This window comes from Tachypleus tridentatus, chromosome 6 (genome assembly GCF_004210375.1).
Source record: "Tachypleus tridentatus isolate NWPU-2018 chromosome 6, ASM421037v1, whole genome shotgun sequence".
Taxonomy (NCBI): Eukaryota; Metazoa; Arthropoda; class Merostomata; order Xiphosura; family Limulidae; genus Tachypleus; species Tachypleus tridentatus.
In genome coordinates this window covers 150,573,970-150,596,599 of record NC_134830.1, presented here as the reverse complement: position 1 = coordinate 150,596,599, position 22,630 = coordinate 150,573,970, and the positions used below count along the sequence as shown (strand labels likewise).

The window sequence follows — 22,630 nt, the reverse complement described above, 5'->3', positions numbered from 1 at the left end:
GTGTTTCTCATCAAAACCAAAGTATGGAAAATAAAAAGCAACAGACTCTACACGTTTGTATACTTTGTACCAGAAACTGCCTAGCTACAAACTGAGGACCTTGTAGACCGTTCTAAGGTCAACATTCAACGATGAAATGGAATTTTTTGTTGTTATTGAGTAAATTAACTTAACTTCATAAACATCCTGAAAAGTGAGGGTCATTAAATATTGACGGGAAAGAAATGGTCTTCAAGCAGACATATATTAAATACTCATTCGTCGCAGGTTTATGTTACATCAAAACATGACATAAAGCACTTTGCCACATTCTTTAATAGAAGTGGTTTTACTCAGACTTGCACAATGTCCCCTCCCCCTAGTATGAATAGATAATTATCTGTACAGTCTCACAACTGATAAATAACCGAGAAAATAAAAAACATAGTCCTGAAGTTGTGGAAACCACTCTAAATAGGTCACGAATATAAGTGACTAATTAATCTTTAGACAACCTCAGAAGAGGAACTTGTGTGGTCATCGACAAGGAGCTAGCCATTAAGCCCAGTTTAGAAGAACAAAACCAACATACAAGAAAACTGTAATGAAAAATATATCCGTTAATTTAATAAAAATGTGAAAGAAAAACACCAGTGTATATAAACCATTCAGTTGCTTAACGTTGTACGCCCAGTATGGTCAGGTAGATAAAGTACTTGACTTGTAATCTGAGGATCGCAGGTTCGAATCCTCGTCACACCAAACATGCTCGCCATTTCAGCCGTAGGGGCGTTATAATGTGACGGTCAATCCCACTATTCGTTGGTAAAAGAGTAGCCCAAGAGTTGGCGGTGGGTGGTGATAACTAGCTGCTTTCCCTCTAGTCTTACACTGCTAAATTAGGGGCGGCTAGCGCAGATAGCCCTAGAGTAGCTTTGCGTGAAATTCAAAACAAACAAACAAATTTATCGATCCCAGTGTTCCTGAAGGAACGTGTTTCTTTCCATGCATGCCCGGTGTACCTCAGTTGGTATTTAAGAAGAAAGCCAAGAATGAAGCTACAACAAGGACAAGTTTCCAAGTGTCACATCTGTTGGCCAAGCCAGGAAAACCATTTATCGATGGTGAGCTAATTAAATTATGTACCATTGAAGCAACCAAAAAAATACGCCCAGAAAGAAAAAGACTTATTTATGACTATCAGCTTTTCGACGAATACATTAGCACATAAAGTTGAGGACAATGGAAGCAATAAACTGTCTCAGCTGAAATGCCAGGGAAACCATTTATCGATGGTGAGCTAATTAAATAATGTACCATTGAAGCAACCAAAAAAATACGCCCAGAAAGAAAAAGACTTATTTATGACTATCAGCTTTTCGACGAATACATTAGCACATAAAGTTGAGGACAATGGAAGCAATAAACTGTCTCAGCTGAAATGCAAGGTCAAAGAGTGAGTGCTTTTCCATAGCGCTTGACGAGTTAACAGATGTGTCCGACACTTCACATATGCTGTTGTTTATTTCTGGAGTCAATATTAATTGTGAGATGTCTGAAAATTAGCTTCTGTACACAATATGCATGGGACATCCACAGGTGAGGAAATTTTCAAAGATGTCGAAAAATCTCTAAGTCAGTACAGCTTGGAATAGAAACGGCTGAAGTGTGTTACAACAGATGGTGGTAAAAATATGTGTGGTGCAAGAAACGGTTTAGTTGGATATATTCACAAAGTTGTTGAAAGTGTGGGTTGTTCTAAGTCTATGGTTCTCCACTGTAAACGGCTGAAGTCTGTTACAACAGATGGTAGTAAAAATTTGTGTGGTGCAAGAAAGGGTTTAGTTGGATATATTCACATAGTTGTTGAAAGTGTGGGTTGTTCTAAGTCTATGGTTCTTCACTGTAAACGGCTGAAGTGTGTTACAACAGATGGTAGTAAAAATGTGTGTGGTGCAAGAAACGGTTTATTTGGATATATTCACAAAGTTGTTGAAAGTGTGGGTTGTTCTAAGTCTATGGTTCTCCACTGTAAACGGCTGTAGTGTGTTATAACAGATAGTGGTAAAAATGTGTGTGGTGCAAGAAAGGGTTTATTTGGATATATTCACAAAGTTGTTGAAAGTGAGGGTTGTTCTAAGCTTATAATTCTCCACTGTATTACACTGGGGAACACTTTTTCAGTAACTTTGAGTTGAATTGGATATTTTAACTGATTCTGAAGGAGTTTTAGGCGCTGATTTCAAATCTGAAATTAGTTTTTCTCTACAAGCTCTAGTTTGTATGCAATTTGAGGTTAATGAAATTGTACAAATGTGAACTTGCGTAAACCGTGTATAAGCATTTTCACGTCCATATATATAGATAGCTTCTAATATTTTGATCATTCTTCTTTTGTTTCAGATCAAACATGGCTTCCAAAGATAGATATCATTGCAGAAACAAGCTTGATGCCTTCTGCTACATATGTGGATGCTACACACTCAATCGTCAGAGACGTAACATATCCTCGTTCGTCAAGCGTGCCTACAAGGCATATTTTGAAGTTCATCTTGGTGATCAAGACAAGCAATGGGCTCCTCATGTTGTGTGCCACAATTGTGAGGAAATGCTTCGAGACTGGACCAAAGGAAAACCCAATGGTCTGCCTTTTGGTGTTCCGATGATTTGGCGCGAACCCACCAACCATGTAACTGACTGTTATTTCTGCATGGTAAACACAACGGGTGTTGGGAAAAAAAACCGACATAAGATTACGTATCCGAACATTCCCTCAGCTATTCGGCCTGCTCCGCACTCTGAAGAAGTTCCTGTTCCAGTTTTCAAAGGCTTGCCTTCATTGGACGATAAAGACATTGGACATGATACAAGCGAACAAGACAGTTGTGACAGTGAATTGTCAGAAAAGTGTACACAATCGGAGAATTGTTCTTCAGACACTGAACCTTTCCCCGTCCCCAAGCCTCTTCCCCAGGCTGAACTGAATGATTTAGTGCGGAATTTAGGTCTTTCAAAGAAAGCAGCAGAGCTTTTGGCATCAAAATTACAAGGCAGAAATCTTGTTGATCACTCTGTTAAAGTATCATATTTTAGAAAGCGTGACCAGCTTTTAGTGACCTTCTTTTCAGAAGACAGACAGTTTGTTTACTGCCATGACATCCAAGGGCTTCTCAAAGAACTGGGTGTACCTAACTATTGTCCTTCTGAATGGAGACTCTTTTCAGATAGTTCAAAACGCAGTCTAAAATGTGTTCTTTTACATAATGAGAATGTTTATGGAGCAGTACCTGTCGGTCACTCAGTGCATTTGCGGGAAGACTATGATGATATGAGAATGGTCATGGACTTATTAAAATATCATGAGCACAAATGGATCATTTGTGTAGACTTAAAGATGGTCATCTTTCTTCTTGGATAACAGAAAGGTTGCACCAAGTTTCCATGTTTCCTCTGTATGTGGGACAGCCGAGCACGAGACAGACATTGGGTCCAGAAGGAGTGGCCTATTCGTGACACCCTTGAAGCAGGCATGCCAAATATCATACAAGACCCAATTGTAAGCAGAGATAAGATCATCTTTCCTCCTCTTCACATCAAATTAGGTTTGATGAAGCAATTTGTCAAGGCACTGGAAACCGAAGGTGAATGTTTCCAACACATCATCACAGCTTTACCAGGGTTATCATTTGAGAAGATCAAAGCAGGCGTGTTTGATGGCCCACAGATTCGAACCCTAATTCGTGATTATCAGTTTGTTGCTAAGATGACCGCTTTAGAAAAGGCAGCATGGTTATCCTTTGTGGCAGTCGTTCAGAACTTCCTTGGAAACAATAAGGCGGAGAACTACAGTGAACTTGTGAACAGAATGCTCCTCGCTTTTCGTGATCTCGGGTGCAACATGAGCATCAAGCTTCATTTTTGAACAGCCACCTTGATAAGTTCCCTGACAACCTGGGGGCTGTGAGTGACGAACAAGGAGAACGATTCCACCAAGACCTAAAGATCATGGAAGAACGCTACCAAGGGCGCTGGGACAAAAGTATGATGGCTGACTACAGCTGGAGCATTAAACGAGATTGTCCAGATGAAGTGTACAAACGCAAAAGTTACAAACGCAAATTCCTACCTGAATAAAATACACAAACAAATTGATAAGCTATTCCTATAATTTCCTATAATAACGAAAAATTAAAAAATAAATAAAAATGTCAAATTGCATAAAATCTGTAGCTTGCAAACAAAAACCGACTTCAGATTTGAAATCAACACACTCAAATTGACTATAGAAAGGTCTTTTTTAAATGCAACAAAATGAGTGTTCCCCAGTGTTATTAATCAGCAGGCACTGTGTGGAAAATATCTGTATCTGTCATATGTCATGGAACCTCTAGTTTCAACAGTGAACTTCATTTGCTCTCATGGACTCAACCGCCGTGAAATAGAAGCAACATGTCCTGACCACATTTCTATTGTCGCGATTTTGTCAGCTTAGAACTGAGAGTGAATGGCTTTGGAAATTAGTTTTTCTATAGATCTGCCCATATGCCTGAGTGAATTCAATCTTACGTTGGAAGGTAAAAACTGCGCTTATCTGTGATATGTTCATAGAGGTGAAATCATTATAAATTAATTATTTATAAATCCCAGTTGATGAGGAGTTGCTTCGCACACTTTGTTTGTTGTGAAAAGTTTAAACAAACATTCCCACACAGGTTCACACAAGATATTCACACACTGTTGTGAAAAGTTTAAACAAACATTCCCACGCAGGTTCACACAAGATATTCCTTTATGATCTTAAACTACAGTTCAAGGAGCATTTGTTCGATGTTGATGTGACTGTAACAGAAATAAGAATCTTCCGAAACCCATTTGATTGTGTTATTGATGAACTGCCATCTGAAGTTCAAATGAAAGTTACTGGTCTGCAGTCTAACGACATGTTGAAGGACAAATAGAAAGGAAGTTGATAGAGTTCTATAAATGTCTTCCAAGTGATCAATGTGTTTATTTATAAAACTTTGTTCGTGGATTCATTTCAGTTTCTGTCACTACCTATTTCTGTGAAGATATTTTCAAAGATGAAGTACATGAAACCTAGTTACAGATCAACCTTATCTGATGAACATTTGTAATCACTTTTGATGATAGGAAGCAGTAACTCTGAAGCTTAATTAATTTTGTCAGAAAAACACCAGTTTCATGGTTCTCACTGGTGTTAAAAAAAGACGATTGTGCACCTTAACTATTTTCAATATGTGATTTTACGAGAAATAAATTAGTGATGATGTATTCTGATCATGTATCCCTACTTAATTTTACCACGACATCTCCGAACCACGAAGCCTAAAAAGATCCACCTCCCGGTCCTCGTCCAAAAAGGTTTGGTGACTCCCATGTCTATTGTAACATTTGATGTCACTGTTTTTATCTTAAAAACGGATGTTTTTAATTTCTTATATTCATCCCTATAAACGACAACAACACAAACAAAGAGCTCATGTACAGGAACTCATTGTTTTTATACATTGAAATTCAAGCCCACATTTACGTAATGGGATTTTTCAGATGGAAATTTAAGTGTATTCTGTTTTCGAGTAATAAAATTTTCTATAATTGTTTCATGAAAACCCAAAATTTTAATAGCTGAGATAGTATATTATCTCATCTCTTCAAAGATGTCTGAAATGTGAGTAAAGGTTACAGAGAGAGTTCGATTTCGTTTATACATTTTCATGACGTATTTATCTAAACTGGAATGAAGTATTTTCAAGTAAAGATCGATTTATCGACAAGCATCAAATAAGTAATCAGACTAACAGCAGATTCGATTTGGAAATGGAGACACTGTTCCCAATTTAGTCGAGTTTAAGTGAAATGTAAGGAGCTCGAACAAATGTTGATAAATAAACAAACGTTTTATTATTACAAGAAATTGGAAAACAGGTGTGTTGATTCTACTGAGTGCGTTTAGCTCAAGAGTTTTTTCTTCTCTCTGGATTGACTTCCGTTAAACTAAACACGATAGTCGCACGTTTAATCTTGTCTTCACGACTTTCTAATAGACCTGGCTAAAAAACGCACCTGGAATCAACAGGTAAACTCGCTTTCTTTGTCTGTTAACATGTATTCTCTCACAACACTGGTCAGCTGTTACATTTAGTCAACTCAGCCAGCAAAGGATATAATATTGTTCAATTCATAGAACTGCAATATTCACTTGAGCAGAACAGAAATCAAGTAGTATAACAAAGCAACTAGAATAAAGTGAACTTTACGACTTCATAAAATTACTAAACAAGATAGAAAAATAAATAAATAAATTTACGTATATCACAGGGTATTTCACGTTTTTGCTTTGTATATGTGTATAACGTTAGATATGTGCATGTATAAATGAAACCACAATCCAGAAATAATTTGAGGTTGGCAATCGATCATGTGAACACATTTAGCTGTTATCCATTTCTGAAATAATACACAGTGGTCCATATTTACTTTTCCTTACTCGCTATTTAATAATTGAATAACCAAAGATAAAATCATGTAGTTTTCAACATATTCTAGCCCAACTCAGTTTTCATTGTCACGTCAAGAGACTTCTAGGTGTTCACCATTACTGGCTCTCAGGACGTCTAACCGATACTCTATTTCACTCCACGTTTTCTGCAACATGTCTACAGTTACAGTGGCAATGACATCAGTTATAAAGGTCTTTAGCTCCGTAATGTTTGTTGGACGTGTATGATACATGATGCCCTTAACATACCTCTAAAAACAGAGATCTGATGGAGTGATGTCTGGCAAATGCAGAGGCCCACCTATTAACTGCCTCAAAAATGTCTGATATATTAAGTTTATGACCAACAACATTCATTGAGGTGGATTTACGAAAAAGAATGGATCAACAATTCTGTCACACATAAAACTGCACCAAATATTCATCTTTCGACTATCATGCATTATTTCAATGGTGTCATGGAGTTTCTCCGAGCTACAAATGCGAACACTGTGGTGAATCACTTCATCCAACTTATGGAATGCAGCCTTGTTGTACAAAATAGAAATGTGTTTTCTTAAACTGTGCAGTCCAAGGGGTTCATTTCAAATGTCTTACGACGTGGTCTCTCATTTGGTTGCAATGCCTGTGTATCAACTGAAGTTTTGTAGGCATACAGTTGAAGTCGTTTATGAATGACACAGAACAAGGAATTTTTAGCATGTCAAAACGATTTTCATAAGTTATACTGAAATAATTCGTGCACTTATTTGTTACATTCATTTCATCTCTAAAAGAGGTCGTCCCAGCTCTGGTCTCTGTAACACACTGTCTGTATTCAAGAATTTCTTCATCCACACTCAGACAGTTACTTTCAGTGGTGTTCCTTTCCTGTACTGGAGTTACTGATTTGGTGTCAACGATTCAAATTATGTATTTGGTGTTCTCTTGTATGGTAGCCATTTTAACAGGTAATAGTACTCTCGTTAATGGTAAAAAACATGACATCAAAAACTGTTTGAGTTAAGCTACAAGATGTTGTTTCTTTAATTACTTGGTTAGTAATATATATAAATACGAAAGATAATTTTGGTTCTCTCTGTATGTTGTGCATTTTGGCAACAGGTAACAAGTGATACATTACAAATTAATTCAAGAATAGAAAAACAGCTGATGTTTTAGGCATTGACCATACAGCTTCTATCATGACCAAATATGGAAACTATTACTTTGTAAAATGAATGATAGGGCAGGAGACTGGATACATTATGTAACAAAATACGATTGAAAACTTTGTACGCTTACCCAATAAAAGTATAAAGATACGAATCACGTCACAAACAAAGTTTGGTTCTCCAAGTAACGTTCTACATGGACAACACTTCCACAAATTGTTTTCTTTTGTTTTTTGCTTAAACAGATGTAATCATTTTGATTCATAATATTACATTATACCAAACTGTTCTGATATAGATCATGAATCAATAGAATACATCTTATTAAATGCCCATGTCCTCAACAAATATTTTGTATGTTTGAGATTCATAAAACGTTGTCACTACAACCATCGCACATTAGATAAATTAGTAACAAACTTATAGTTTAGATGACAGTGTAGGCTTTCAAAGATTTCACAATTAACATGAAGGGCAGACTTAGGGAGATTCAAGATTGTTTCTTCACGGAAAAGAGAAGATGGAACAGTATACATCTTACGATAACTACTTGCTAATACAACTGTTCAAAGCACCGGGAATTTAAAAATAACGAAATCAGACCTGAATGAAGTAAGAGTAATTGGTCCAATGGTTTATCATTTATAACAGGACACACACACTTCTGATGGTTTAGATTTTGAAAACAATAGTAATGTTGGTGTAACTGTTTCTGTTTGATGAGTTGTTTCATAAAAGTAACAATGCCAAGTCCAATCCATTTAATAATAATGAACGCGTTTGATTTCTTTGACTACCAGTTCTACAAATTAACGAATGGTTACTAATAGAACTAAATTCACAGAAGATACTAACACATCAAATTCACCTAGTTGCTTTCTTTTACCTGCAGTATGTCAAACATATCTCTCTACAACCAGTAACATTAATTTTTATAAATATATTTGTGGGAATACTTAATTGTGTAAAACAAATTACAATTAAATGTTCATCCACAAAAGTTTAATTCTTTACTTATTTACTGTTTTAAGTACCCGGCATGGCCTGGTAGTTAAGGCACTCGACTCGTAATCTGAGGGTAGCGAGTTCGAATCCCCGTCACACCAAACATGCTCGCATTTTCAGCCATGGGGACTTTAAAATGTTATGCTCAATCCCACTATTCATTGGAAAAAGAATAGCCCAAGAGTTGACAGTAGGTGGTGATGACTAGCTGCCTTCCCTCTAGTGTCACGCTGCTAAATTAGGGACAGTTAGCGCAGATAGCCCTCGTGTAGCTTTGCGCGAAATTGGAAAAACAAACATTTATTGTACAGTCAACAAAATATTTTGGTGGCTTTCTATTTTCTGTTGTATGGTACAATGGTGAGATGACCGTTTGTCATTTATGACTACAAAATGTCTTGTCTTGGAACAGTTGTCTTCAAACTGATGGTCATGAACGTTCTGTTCTTAGTAATACATTATGATTGATCTTAATAACCACACATTCTTCAGTAGGCTGGCTTACCTTTATCAAAAGTGTTTTTATATCTACCAGATACACTCAGTAATGCAGTTCCAAACACGACCACCTGTTTTTTGTTTCCATAAACATCGAGTATTTTGACTACAATACAGAGTCCTTCCCAATAGGTACCTAACAATGGGGATACTTTTCTTGTTATGCATGAATTATATAGCGACTTGTCATTATAATAAAATCTAATCTTATGAGTACATATACCACAGTGGTTTTTCATGCTGTCAATAACTTGATTAAATATTTCTTCAGTGAACAAATGGTGTTTATATTTACTATTCATACTGTGTGTGAATGACTACAGAATATATAGTGGTACTTTTCACTTTTCTTCCAAACATAAGTGATGTTGATATGTTACACGCAACTTCATTTATTGCCATTCGATAACTCATCTGCAGAAATGAAATATTTTGATTCCAGATTCCCTGATGTCTGTAAAACTAAATGTGTAAATAATTTAAAATGTAATTCTGGTCTTCCTGGGTCCAAACACTTAATAGATCACCAAACATAAGGCTGGTTCAAAGTTTTGTCTCTGATCTTAGTAAACTTACAGAGACATCCCAAATGTTGAAACAAGTCAAGCTTCCTTGTTGGTTTTCGACTCTTGGTTGGAAACACACTATGTCTCTAATGTTTTGGTAAAACAGTCCATCACAACTAATGTGTACTTATTCCCATTATTGTTTTGTGCTATACAATCAAATACAGTGAGAGAAGTGTTATCAATTGGTTCTTCAACACAGTTATTCTAAAATTGCTTCTTTTGTGGATCCTTTTGTTCACAGAACAGTTCATATGATTTACACCAATCATCTACAGATAACAACCTCACAAAAACGTTTTATCCTTTGTGGTATTTTCTTAAGATGAGTACAATTACTGAAAGGTTGCAAATATGATCAAGTGCTTCCAAGTTGTAATGACTGTGGAATTACCAACCAAAGTTCTAATTTTTCTCACTTGTAACTTTCCGTTTTCAACACAATAAGCATTCATGTGGACAAAATAAATCCACTGGGACTAATATATATTTGTCAATGTGTTATTTTGAGTCATTTTCTGCCATTAAAAGTGCAATACACCATTCCTGATTTACTGAATAATCATATGATAGTGCCTTGCTGCTACCTCTCAGTGTATGTTGGAGATCTCATTACTTCATTATTCTTGTATGTTTCAGCTTGGATTAAGGTTAGAGTTGTAGATTTTATTACCATCATATTTTATAAATGTTCACATAAAAACACTTTAAGAGTTACCTGTAAAGTACCTGTTTTGGTTTATTTTGAAGTCCATACAAAACTACACAAGGGTTATATCCACAAACTGTCCCCTAGTTTACAGTGACAGACTTGTCAGAAGGCAGCTAGTCAACAACACCAAATTTTGTACCAACAACATACAGTAAGATTGACAGTCATGTTATAATACTCCACAGCCAAGCATGTTTAACAAGAGGAATGTAAACTCAGAACCATGTTATATATTTTTTTATGTCTGACATACAAGTATAATCAGTTGGTGAAGTACTACATATTCAGGAACATAATAGGATGATTTGAACTTAATTCTTTACTGTTTCTCCTTGGTAATTAGACATAAACTAGATGTTTTGGATGTAACATACTGGTCAGTAAAATATAATCATTTCCTTATTAAACACAGAATTTAAGGATCAAATAAAACATTCAAAGCCAGCCTTTATCATTCAAATATTCATCAAGCCTTCCTTTAAAACTCCATTAACTGTATTCACCATAACTGAAGTAAACCCATCACAAATGTTAACCACTCTGAAAAATAAAACTGTCTTAGCTAAAGACGACTCCCATCCTGCAAACATTTATATTCATATCCCCTGGTCTTACCATTTTCACAAGTATGAAACAATGCTATATCAACACAATTGAATTACTTTACGATCTGAAATACCAAACTAATCTTTCTTCAAGAAAAAACAATTTTAGATATCTTATCTTGTTCTCACACAACAACCTTCACATCTGTCTTAAGTTCCCAGCATTATAAACGTAGTATTCGACTTTCATGGTGTGGCTAGTTGGCCTGCTAGTTGATAATTACACAATATTAATACACAAGTGGTGTTAAAATTCACAAATATTAAATAATAATTTAATGCACTTCCTATGGTAAGGAACCAAAGTCTAAACTCAAATATTCCAAATGTGGCCTAACCAGTGACCTATACAATAACATTATAACCTCTTAAGACTTGCATTTAATATTCCTATGGATACAATCTAAAATAACATTCACTTTGCTGGCTTTAAACACAAACAACAACAAGACAAAGATTTTGTTTATACAATAACAGTATTGACATTATCTCCAGGAGAATTATAATCATAATTCATGAAAAATGGAGTTCCACAAGACTGTCTATGACCTGTCCAGAATGGCCAAGATAACTGTTATTAATCACATGGATAGAAGTGTCTCTCTTTCCCAGACTTTTGTATAATTTTCTTCTTTTTTATAAAGATTTAATCACCTGAAGTTAAAAGAATTAAACACACTGACAATATTTTAATGTATTTAATAAAATACACCAGACAATACAAACATAACACAAACAAAATGTTTAAACTAAATTAGATCTGTACTACACTTAACAAATTCTCAACATGCCTACTGGGTTGATCATCTTTTATAAAAATACAATAGCTGTGGCAAAGTTTCACATTTAGTTATAAATCATTTATTTACTCCAATATGTTTATTTTGTGTTGTGTGCTACCTAAAAATGTCAAATATAAAAAAATTATATGTTATTATGATTATTATTTAAGATGTCACACAAATTTGTCCACAATCAACAACACTGTTCAACAGTACAGTTTAGAGTTATTTACAATGTGAGGTGAATAATAATCTTTAAGTATCAACTCTGAAGATCACATGTAGAGACGTTTGTCCAACCACCACAGAAAACTATGGATCAAATTACTTGTTAAAATGTAACAAAAACTATCTTAGAAACTGTTTCATTATATAGATTTTAATTAGCATAACTAATTATCACAAAAAAATCAAAGCCTAATTACGAGTGTACATTTTACACACATCTAGTAATTCTACAAATTTTACCTCACCCAACAAGTTAGAGTTTTAACATATCTCAGGACGACTGGTACGAGCTTTTACACTTTTAGTTCAGGTAGGTTTCTCATCACCACAAAGTTAAGAGTTCCATGTAATCTCAATATTTACATAAATTGTAATACATAATCATGTTATTTAAATTGATTGCCATCTGTTTCACAGATTGATGGCTTATCTGGGCTGACACCTGAAAGTCTCTCAACTCAGCCATTCTATCTGGGTTATCCTTTGCTTAGGAATTCAACATCACATGCATGTACATAAATTACTGTCATATCACACTTTTGTAATGAATCAAATACAGTGGTTTAGGTCCAAATATCATTTCCTATCAATATCTTCAGCACATACTACTTTATTTAATGGTTTTACACTCCCACAATTACTTTTGTACTTGCTTTGAAGCTCACGCCTTTAACGTACACTATAATGTAGGTAATATAACTGTTTTACGTTTAAACAATATTTAATATCACCTTAACCAAAACTAAAATAGTGTCAGTCATCCCCCCCTTGTGTGGTCAGTAATTTTCATTTACATATTTAAAAGGAAAAGTTCTTGGCCACATTCAACACAGAGATCTCTGTCTTCTCTTATAAGGGCAGTTTATATTTTCATAATGAATTTTTACAATGGTTTCTTACAACAGACATCACAAAAGTACAGTTTGAATTCAGATTGTATCCTCTGTTTGCTACAACTATACTTCAGGCTCTTCCTCTGATATGTGATTTCTGTTACTTTATCAAGTATCCTTTGATTCAAAATGTCTCATCAGACATTTCACAGATATATAGCTTCTCCCCACTGCGAGTTTCCCAACATCTTTATAAGTAACATTTGCTTCCAAAGTCTTTAAATACATATTTCACAAATGTGTTTTTTTTTCCTCACTGTGTGTCTCCTCATGTTTTTTGAGATCACTGTCACTTGAAAATTCTGTGTTGCACATTAAACAAAAGTAAGGCTTCTCCCTGACATGGACCCTCTGATGCATTTTTAGGTTATTACTTCTCCCAAATTCTTTGCCACATACAAGACAACTGTATTTTTTTTCATTAGCGTGGACCTTCTCATGTTTTTTCAGGCTGCTATTACTTCCAAACTCTTTGCCACACACTACACAGCTGTATGGTTTCTCCCCAGTATGTATTCTCTGATGTATTCTGAGGTCGCTATTTCTTCCAAATACTTTGCCACATACTACACAGTCGTGTTTTTTTTCCCCACTATGTATCTTTTCATGTTTTTTCAAGTCACTACTACTTCCAAATTTTCTGTCACAAACAACACATTTGAATGGCTTTTCTCCAGTGTGTATTCTCATATGTATTTTTAGGTCACTTTTTCGACAAAATTCTTTGCCACACATGTCACAACTGTATGGTTTCTCCCTCGTGTGTATTCTCTTATGTATTTTTAAGACACCATTTCTTCCAAATTTTTTACCACACACTGCACAACCATATAGTTTCTTACCAACATGTATTGTTTCATGTTTGTTTAGAGCACTTTCTTTACAGAATTTTGTGCCACACATAACACAACTATACATTTTATCAACACTATGAGAAACATCAGATGTTCTTGGTTTATTTTCCTTTGTAAACGTTTCACTAAATACATCACTGCAGCCTTTCTTCTCAAATTCATTATTTTTAATTACTGTATAAGAAGTTTCTTGTGTGGAAATACAATAATCTGGAAACATCTTGTCACAACACTTGACCATGTAAGTTGGATCTACAAACAAAGAACAAATACAATAATCTGGAAACAGCTTGTCACAACACTTGACCATGTAAGTTGGATCTACAAACAAAGAACAAATACAATAATCTGGAAACAGCTTGTCACAACACTTGACCATGTAAGTTGGATCTACAAACAAAGAACAAATACAATAATCTGGAAACAGCTTGTCACAACACTTGACCATGTAAGTTGGATCTACAAACAAAGAATAAATACAATAATCTGGAAACAGCTTGTCACAACACTTGACCATGCAAGTTGGATCTACAAACAAAGAACAAATACAATAATCTGGAAACAGCTTGTCACAACACTTGACCATGTAAGTTAGATCTACAAAGAACAGAAGTAAACAATTTTATTAACAAAAATGTTCAACAAACACTTGGAACTTACTGAGTGATTACTTACAATAATCTAATATCACAGACTGCTAAAATATATTAAAACAATACATACACAACAACAGAGAAATCTGAAGAATGGAACACAACTGGTGTTCTTTTCATTAATTGAGGACATATTATTGAAAATAGTTTCTCTGAAAGTTATAAACAGTTTGAATGTTTACAGCTTTTATAGGTAAGGTCAGTTTGAAATTACCATCACCTTAATTTTATGATGTACTCAACAGGCAAGATGTCTGGGGTTTCTGATGTTCTAGTTGTTTTAGGGAAAAACCTGATCCTTTGTTAGAATATTTTTAAATAATGTTTATTACATATAAATTTAAAATTTGTTAATATATGAACTAAACATTAATCTAATCAAATCCTTCTATTAATCATGATTTTTCTGTATGTGTAGGTTAAATCACATGTTATAAAATTGTGTCACTTCTATTCCACCAGCACACAGCTGAACAAATGTGAGGTTGATATATTGCATCTAAAAAGAAGTGAAAATGTTGGAGCCAAGGACAAAGTTGGTTGGGTCCAAGGATAACAATAAAAATCAACAACACAAAACTCTAACAAGACAGGCTATTGGTGGAGAGTTGTTACATGTCTATTAATACCTTACAGAACAGCTACATCATATGATGTTAGGTGAAAACTTCAGGGCAAATGGAGAGAGAAAATAGGGCATACAGAAAGCAGCACAAATCAAGAAAAGCTATCATGTGACAGGAAGCAAGACATATCACAATAAAGCACTGTAACAGTCACATTTAATATCACTGATAGCACTTTGTAACAGGAAGTAAGTCATATCACAATAAAGCACTGTAACAGTCACATTTAATATCACTGATAGCACTTTGTAACAGGAAGTAAGTCATATCACAATAAAGCACTGTAACAGTCACATTTAATATCACTGATAGCACTTTGTAACAGGATGTGAGACATATCACAATAAAGCACTGTAACAGTCACATTTAATATCACTGATAGCACTTTGTAACAGGATGTGAGACATATCACAATAAAGCACTGTAACAGTCACATTTAATATCACTGATAGCACTTTGTCAAATTTTTACATTTTCTTTACTCTATACATTATTTAACTTATTTTCTACCAGAAATCACTCAAAGTTATTTCATTATAAACATTTAAATTACTTGACACAGTAAGTTTGTGTTAACAAACATTCTAAGTAATTTATAATACAAGTTATTTGTTTCTTTGTTTTTGAATTTTGCTCAGAGCTACTCAAGGGCTATCTGAGCTAGCCATCCCTAATATAGCAATGTAAGACTAGAGTGAAGGCAACCAGTCATCACTACCCACCACCAACTTTTCGGCTGTTCTTTTAACCATGAATAGTGGGATTGACTATCACATTATAAAGCCCCATGTCTGAAAGGGCTAGCACGTTTGGTGTGATGGGAATTCGAACCTGCAAATCTCAGATTATGAATCAAGTGCTCTAACCACATGGCCATGCCAGATCCAAGTTATTCATAATATATGTTTATCATTTCAATATTTTGTACTCTAAGCTCATAAATCTTACATTCAACTTATGGTTTCTCATGCTGTATTTTGAACACCAAGTTCACATAAATTTGCAGTAAACTAAACATTAATTTTGTTATTGTTTATGGCTTAGAGCTTTCATAGACTCACACAACCTAAACAAAAAATTATGACTTTACTAAATTCATAATCATTTATTTTCATTTTTTTAATTTAAAATATACTGCAAACCTCGGTGGGCAAAATTTCCTGATATACTATTGATTTCTGTGGAATTTGAACACTAAGACAGAAAAATATTTTCAAGTGTTTTTAAACAAAAACACTTTAAATCTTATTGTTTTAAAATTGCAATTTCAGCTATCCCCTCCCAGAAAAGTTTACTGTTTTTCTCTATCTTCTTGTTACTTTCCGTTTTTCCTGTTTCTTTCATGAGAATAAATGACAATTCTTTTACAGTTTTGTTGCTTTATGAGGACGAATACTTATGTTGACCTTCAGTCAAGTACATACTTTATAGTGAAACGCATCTTTGGACTTTTCTTTCTCTTTTCTTTCTCTCCTGTTTCATTTTTTTATCTTCTTCACATCAGGGAACTCTTGAAGGGGTTTCCTTCCTTTATCATCTCATTATCTTCTTGTAGAATATAAATAAAATTTCAGTAAGTTCAGAAAGACCCTGTATTTAGCTCCATCACATTACGAGAGAATCAGTGCAAAAAGAACATGTCTCCAATTATTTTTATTTTTACACTTAAACATTCCCATTGGACTGAGAACAAATTTGAAATGTGTATTAAAAACAAATGAACAATTTTAACATGTTAGATGAATATTAGAATTATGTTTTACTAGCTACTGCATGTTATATTACAACTCATTATATTGTATAGCTAGATGTCACTATTTTAATCATAGTAATGTCTGTTAATACTGTTAGCTACTTATTTACCAGTTTTCATATTTAAAGGCCCATATTTATCAGTTCAAACTGTACAATCCTTAACTTTACCATCTGTGAGGAGAAACAGTTTTAATGTTTTATGTACATTGTTTACAAACAAAGTGAATCTTGAAGCTTTAATTTGTTTTATCATTTTGTTAACTTAGTTACAAGATTAAAATTTGTTTATTTATTACTTTACATATACATACATACAAATAAATATTAGGTTTTTGCTTCCTTCCACTAGCAACTCTATAGCTAAATGGTAATACATCAGTAGTAATTTATCTCCAACATCAAACTAAGCAGTCACACTGTTTATATTAAGAAATCGTTTCTCATTGGTGATTTAGAGATGTCTGAAATGACAAAGAAGATTTACTTCTACTGATCTCAAACATTTCTGAGGAATCAGTGACAAAAACTGATGTCTAGTTTCTTTGGTGTTTTTCATCTTTGTCCAGTTTCTGTTGTTGTATGTACACTTTTATAAATATTCAAATAATTTGTGTATATTCAGGTTTTAGCTGTGTGGATATTACAAATAAACAATTAGCTATTACATGTTTTGTCAATGGTGCTACATTCTATTTATTTCAAATTTGAAGTTTCAGTAAAATAACAAGTCACATATAAAGCTTACAGTGTAGTGGATATTGGACAGAAAGTTTTGTTATGTTTGGGATATTTGTGAAAAGTTAAACATTGATTATGTAAGCACTCAAACATAAATTTTGAAATCATTGACCAGAGAGACATCAGTCAGTTAACAATGTTCAATGTTTAACCAACCAAATGGATTTGAATGTCGCTTGTAAAATGGAATCAGGATGAATAATGTAATATATTTAATGACATTATGAGAAGTCTGACTCACAGTCTGGTATATCTGGGTCCAATCAGAAAGGAAGCTTAACGTGAAGAATTAAGACATGAACAACAAAGAAAAAGGCTTGTAATGTAAAGTGGATAGAGCATCACATGCCTGTCAACATTAAGTTAAAATAAATAGTATTCTGAACTGGGATAAGGGGAAAACCTTAATGAAAATAGTGTCATTACTAATTATGTTTTATTTAACAATTATTAATTACAATGTCCTGTTGATTAAAAGACCAGTAAGTAACTATCTTGGCTTTCTTTAGGATATTTTATGTGTTTTTTGTTTTATCTTCCTTGTCATCACCAATCCAAGATGGAGTTTGATGTTAACAAAGTTGCATGAAACAAAGTTTGCTTTCACATTGATTTTTTTTCATATTTTCATTACATTTGACTGCAAAATGTTGATTGAAAGGTCTTTACTGCTCATGTAACCTCTGCAAGTATTTTTCAAGAGACAGCCAGTGTGTGCACACATACTTCAAGATAGTTTTGGTCTCCACCTTACACAGATTCTGGAAGTTCTTGTTTCTTGTACAAATGATAACAAATGTCAACAAGAATTTCATCAAACTGATATTAAAACTTCTTTCCAGACGACAACCTCCAAAATCCTTTTCCTTCCTATCATCACATTTGTGTTGCCAACAGTTAAAGATACACAGTTTTCCCACTTTAAAGACTTTGAAAGGAGTCCTGCAGTCTTCTCATCAGTTGATTTTCAAATTAAATTAGGATTAGAAAGTAATGAATTTATTATGTTTTCTTTGTTGTTGTTGAATTATCACACTGACAGTAGGGTACAGTTTACTGTGAACATCATCAGTGGACAAGTTAGAAGCCCTAGTTTTATTGTCACTCACAATTCACTCTGTTAAACTGCTGGCCATTTATCTAACTATTTCTTAAGTTTTGGTTCTAGTGTATCTGTAACATTTAGCAATTTCTGAATCCAAAAATAATCCAGTAAAACTTTTTGAAGCACTGGTTAAAACTGTTAAAGGAAGATTGACTTTCACAATGGAGGTGAATGAACCTTCCACTCTCATTAACCTATTGTTAACCTGAAGATGACCTAAGAAGGTCGAAATGTTATTCTCAGCTTTGTTAGTAAATGTTTTAATACCCATACCAGCCGTCCTGGTATACAAACATTCAAGTCTGTTCACCCCATTTTCTGATTTGGTATCAGGTTTCATACAAAAATAAATCCACTTCACTAACTCCAGGTGTCATCGAACAGTTTTGCTGGTGTTCAGTAATGTTGAGAGACTCTTTGATGTCACTTTTCCTTCTATGAGAAATGAAATAAATCACAAATTGTAAATCTTGCACAGTTAATACCCTCTGAGGATATTACAATGTCACTGATCTTTTTGTATACTCGTGTCTAAACTTCTCAGTATAAACGTTTCTTTGATGGAGTCATTAGTGTTAAAGCAGTAACAGTTTTCCTCTAAGTAAATGGTCAGTGTAGTCTTAATTCTTACTACCTACATGTTTTTAACAGACTATTTCTAGTGTTTGTTAGATCAAGACATAAAGCAGTGAATTACTTCCAGATCATATTAATAGAAAAAACACTGGTGAAATAAATGAGGAATCTCACACAAAGTCATGAAATGACACAATCTGTACAAGTGTAAAGAAAAACATGCAAGAGATGATAGGGCTACAACAAGAAAAGAAGCTAATAGAGTTAATGGTCATAGTCAAGAAGTAAGGAATCTTATACAGGAAGGAAAACCGGTCAGTGGAATACATGCTAGTAGTGTAAACCAGGTACAGAAGATAACATAAAAGGAAGATCAGAGTGACAACAGAATTTATCTTGCTTGCTTATTTTATTAAATTTCATACAAAGATATATACGAGGGCTACCTGCCCTAGCTGTCCCTAATTTTACAGCATAAGACTAGTGGGAAGGCAGCTAGTCATCGCCACCCACCACCAACTCTTAGGTTACTCTTTTACCAACAAATAGTGGGATAAATCATCACATTATAATGATGAAATAGCAATCATGTTTGGTGTGATGAGTATTCAAACCTGTGACTCTAAGATTACAACTCAAACACCCTAACCACCTGGCCGTGATGGCCTCACCACTGGAATTAAGTTAGGACACAATTAAAAAAGTTTACAGTGTAAACTGGAAGGAGGACATATGTAAAAAGATAGAATATTGTAAAGTGGACTGTGTGAAGGAACCTTTAAAACTATATTTTCTGGACTTCATCAAATCCAATATCAACAATTTTTATAAGGAGATCCATAATTATAAAAGAAAGTACAAGCACAATACGACAAGTACCTGTTGTAACATGTGTTGGTCATTATTCCAATGTTATGGTTACTAATATTTAACTCAGAGATCTGTCATTTATCTACCAACATTCCTTCCATAATATATAATCACACGTACCTGATGTATCTTCTAACATAGAATCAGCGTGTTGTAACTCTTCCTGGTATTCATTTTCCTTTGTCACACTTGTAATATCATGTTTTGCAATGTCTAGGACATTGTCATTGTCACTCTCACTGAATTGAGAAGTAATGTCATCTTGTTGTAAGTCACTCGACTGCTCAGTTTTCACCTTCACAAACATTTTCTTTGATATAAAAAGTCAAAATAGATTAATAACTGGGAACAATAAAACAGAAAAAAAACAGTTATGAGTCCAAAGCTCACTTGTTTTAAAGCTTAAAAGCTACAGCTGGTATTTTTTTGGGAAGTAATGAGTTTCTTCAGTGAACTATCTTATGTCATGACCAGATAATTACTTCAAATAAAAACACCAGCACCATCAATGGTTGATGTTTGATTAACTTTATGTGACAATAAAATATGAAATAACACTAATTATTTTATTGTTTATTTTAGTTTTGAATTAAGTACAAAGCTACACAATGGGCTATCTGTGCTTTGCCCATTACGGGTATCAAATTCCAGTTTTTAATGCAAGTCTGCAGACATAATGCTGTGTCACTAGGGAGCACAATAATTATTTTAACTGGGATAGTTACAGATTTAAACTAAAGTAGCATACCACATCCAAATGTAGCAAATTATAAAATATACATTTTTACAAAAATATTTAAAAACTCACCTCAGAACGTCTTGTATATTTACTACTGTGTAGGTGACAGAAAAATTAAGTATTTAGAAACTGAAAAAACTAAACTTATTAAACTAAAAATATTAAACTTAAAAAGCACAAAATATTTCAAAATCTCATGTAAAAACTTACCACATTTATAATATTTATAGTTTCTCTATGTAATCATACCAGAGTTTTATAAATAAAACAGCACTATTCTAGGCTATTTTAATGTATGTAAAACAACTAGTTCAGGAATATTAATAACCAAAGTGTCTAATCTTTAATTTCCCAAGGTCCAAATATTCATTTCCCAAACCATTAAGTATCTACACACACTTCTCAAATTCAAACTTCTTTTCTACAGTTTCAAGGTTTTACTTGAGTTGTGTACCTTCAGTCAAATATCTGTATTTTTATATCACACAATTATGACACGTATTTTCTGTCACATTACTAAAGATTTTTATTATAACTTCAGTGCAGGAACTTCACTCTGAATAAAATGAGACTATTTCAAACAATTACTATTAATTTTGGATATCAATCGATCAATTTCGCTTTTTTTTTTTTTTTTGTTATTTCAGCTTTGTTGTCCGAGATCCATTAAAGGTCTCTTTGACCAACTGATGGCCATACATTTATGCATTTAAGACAACTGACATGCAAGAAGCCTTGATAAAAAAAGATACGACCAACTCGGTTACTACACTTTAAAATACACTTTATTAACAATGAAAAGAAATGGCGTCTTCTTAAAGAGGCCATCATCCTGTCTTTTTAACAGTAGTATGTGGCAGGATTACATTAAGACAAATATAGTTTTACTTTGAACTATATTAAGACTGTCACTGACATCAATAGACTGGGTTCATTATCAAGAAAGGATAAGGAACTTTGTTGTATGTTTATGTTCATCGTGCTAGAATTAGAAAAATAATAATTAAAATATTTATTAAATCTATTGTCCACATACCGAAGATGACCATCTGAACTAATACCGATTATGTACAATTAATCAAAGACTTGAATAAGTGTTGGATCACATCATCGTATCTATCAACTGACATTCAATGTCTGACAACACACAGGAAAACCACTAAAGTTTTAAAATTCACCTGGAGAAACCAAGTTTTTCGTTGAACAGACTCAGGAAAGTCTAGTGCTTTCTAATTGTTATTATTTTTCAAAAGTATAAGGGGTAAAAATATAAACGTTCAAACGAAAAACTTCTTATAACAATAAAATAAAAAACGTTAGTTAACATTTACACCAGGTAGCGCCAGAATAAATATTTACGAGATCCTGGGCTAAAATTTAAACACATTCCCAAAAGTATTCTCATCCTATAAATAATAAAAAATATTGTTTCATAAAACTTTTGTTTTCTAGCACAGTTAAATACTTGATTGAAAAAAAAATTTCCAACATAATTAAATAAACGAAACAAAAACTATACGTTAATTTTTTTTATCTTTGAACATAATTATATAAACAAATAAAACAGTACAGATCTTGATTAATAAATAACCAAACACAACAAGTAAAATATTTACTATTCTATCTCTTATCAGAGAAAATAATTCAGGAACAATTGAAAATTCAATTGTTTACATTTCATTTTCAATTGACATCAGCGATTAATAATTCAATCTACCATGTTCAGTTGATATAAGCGACATATTTCTTGCGTTATTCTTGGTCGCCTTTTA

The 22,630-nt window shown here is 33.6% G+C and overlaps 1 protein-coding gene across 3 annotated transcripts; it reads right to left on the bottom strand.

The window, feature by feature from the left end:
* Positions 1-11,718: 11,718 nt before the first annotated feature.
* Positions 11,719-22,196, bottom strand: LOC143254040 (uncharacterized). Of its 3 annotated transcripts, none has more exons than XM_076508772.1 (3): positions 21,895-22,196; positions 20,240-20,429; positions 11,719-14,048 (listed from the first exon to the last, which is right to left on the bottom strand). In XM_076508772.1, exons 2-3 carry the CDS (start codon positions 20,424-20,426, stop codon positions 13,174-13,176), a joined length of 1,062 nt encoding a protein of 353 aa, XP_076364887.1. In that variant the 5' UTR covers positions 20,427-20,429; positions 21,895-22,196; the 3' UTR covers positions 11,719-13,173. The 3 variants fall into 3 exon arrangements, with proteins under 3 accessions (XP_076364887.1, XP_076364888.1, XP_076364890.1); XM_076508773.1 differs by having other exon boundaries at positions 22,037-22,196; XM_076508775.1 differs by lacking the exons at positions 20,240-20,429; positions 21,895-22,196 and adding an exon at positions 16,500-16,533.
* Between the last annotated feature and the right edge of the window lie 434 nt (positions 22,197-22,630).

Excerpts from the sequence above, each read along its gene's own strand:
- LOC143254040 (XM_076508772.1), bottom strand. The coding sequence starts at position 20,426 with ATGTTTGTGAAGGTGAAAACTGAGCAGTCGAGTGACTTACAACAAGAT. Across the intron at positions 14,049-20,239 it reads TATGTTAGAAGATACATCAG|ATCCAACTTACATGGTCAAG; the intron begins GTACGTGTGATT and ends CTTTGTTTGTAG.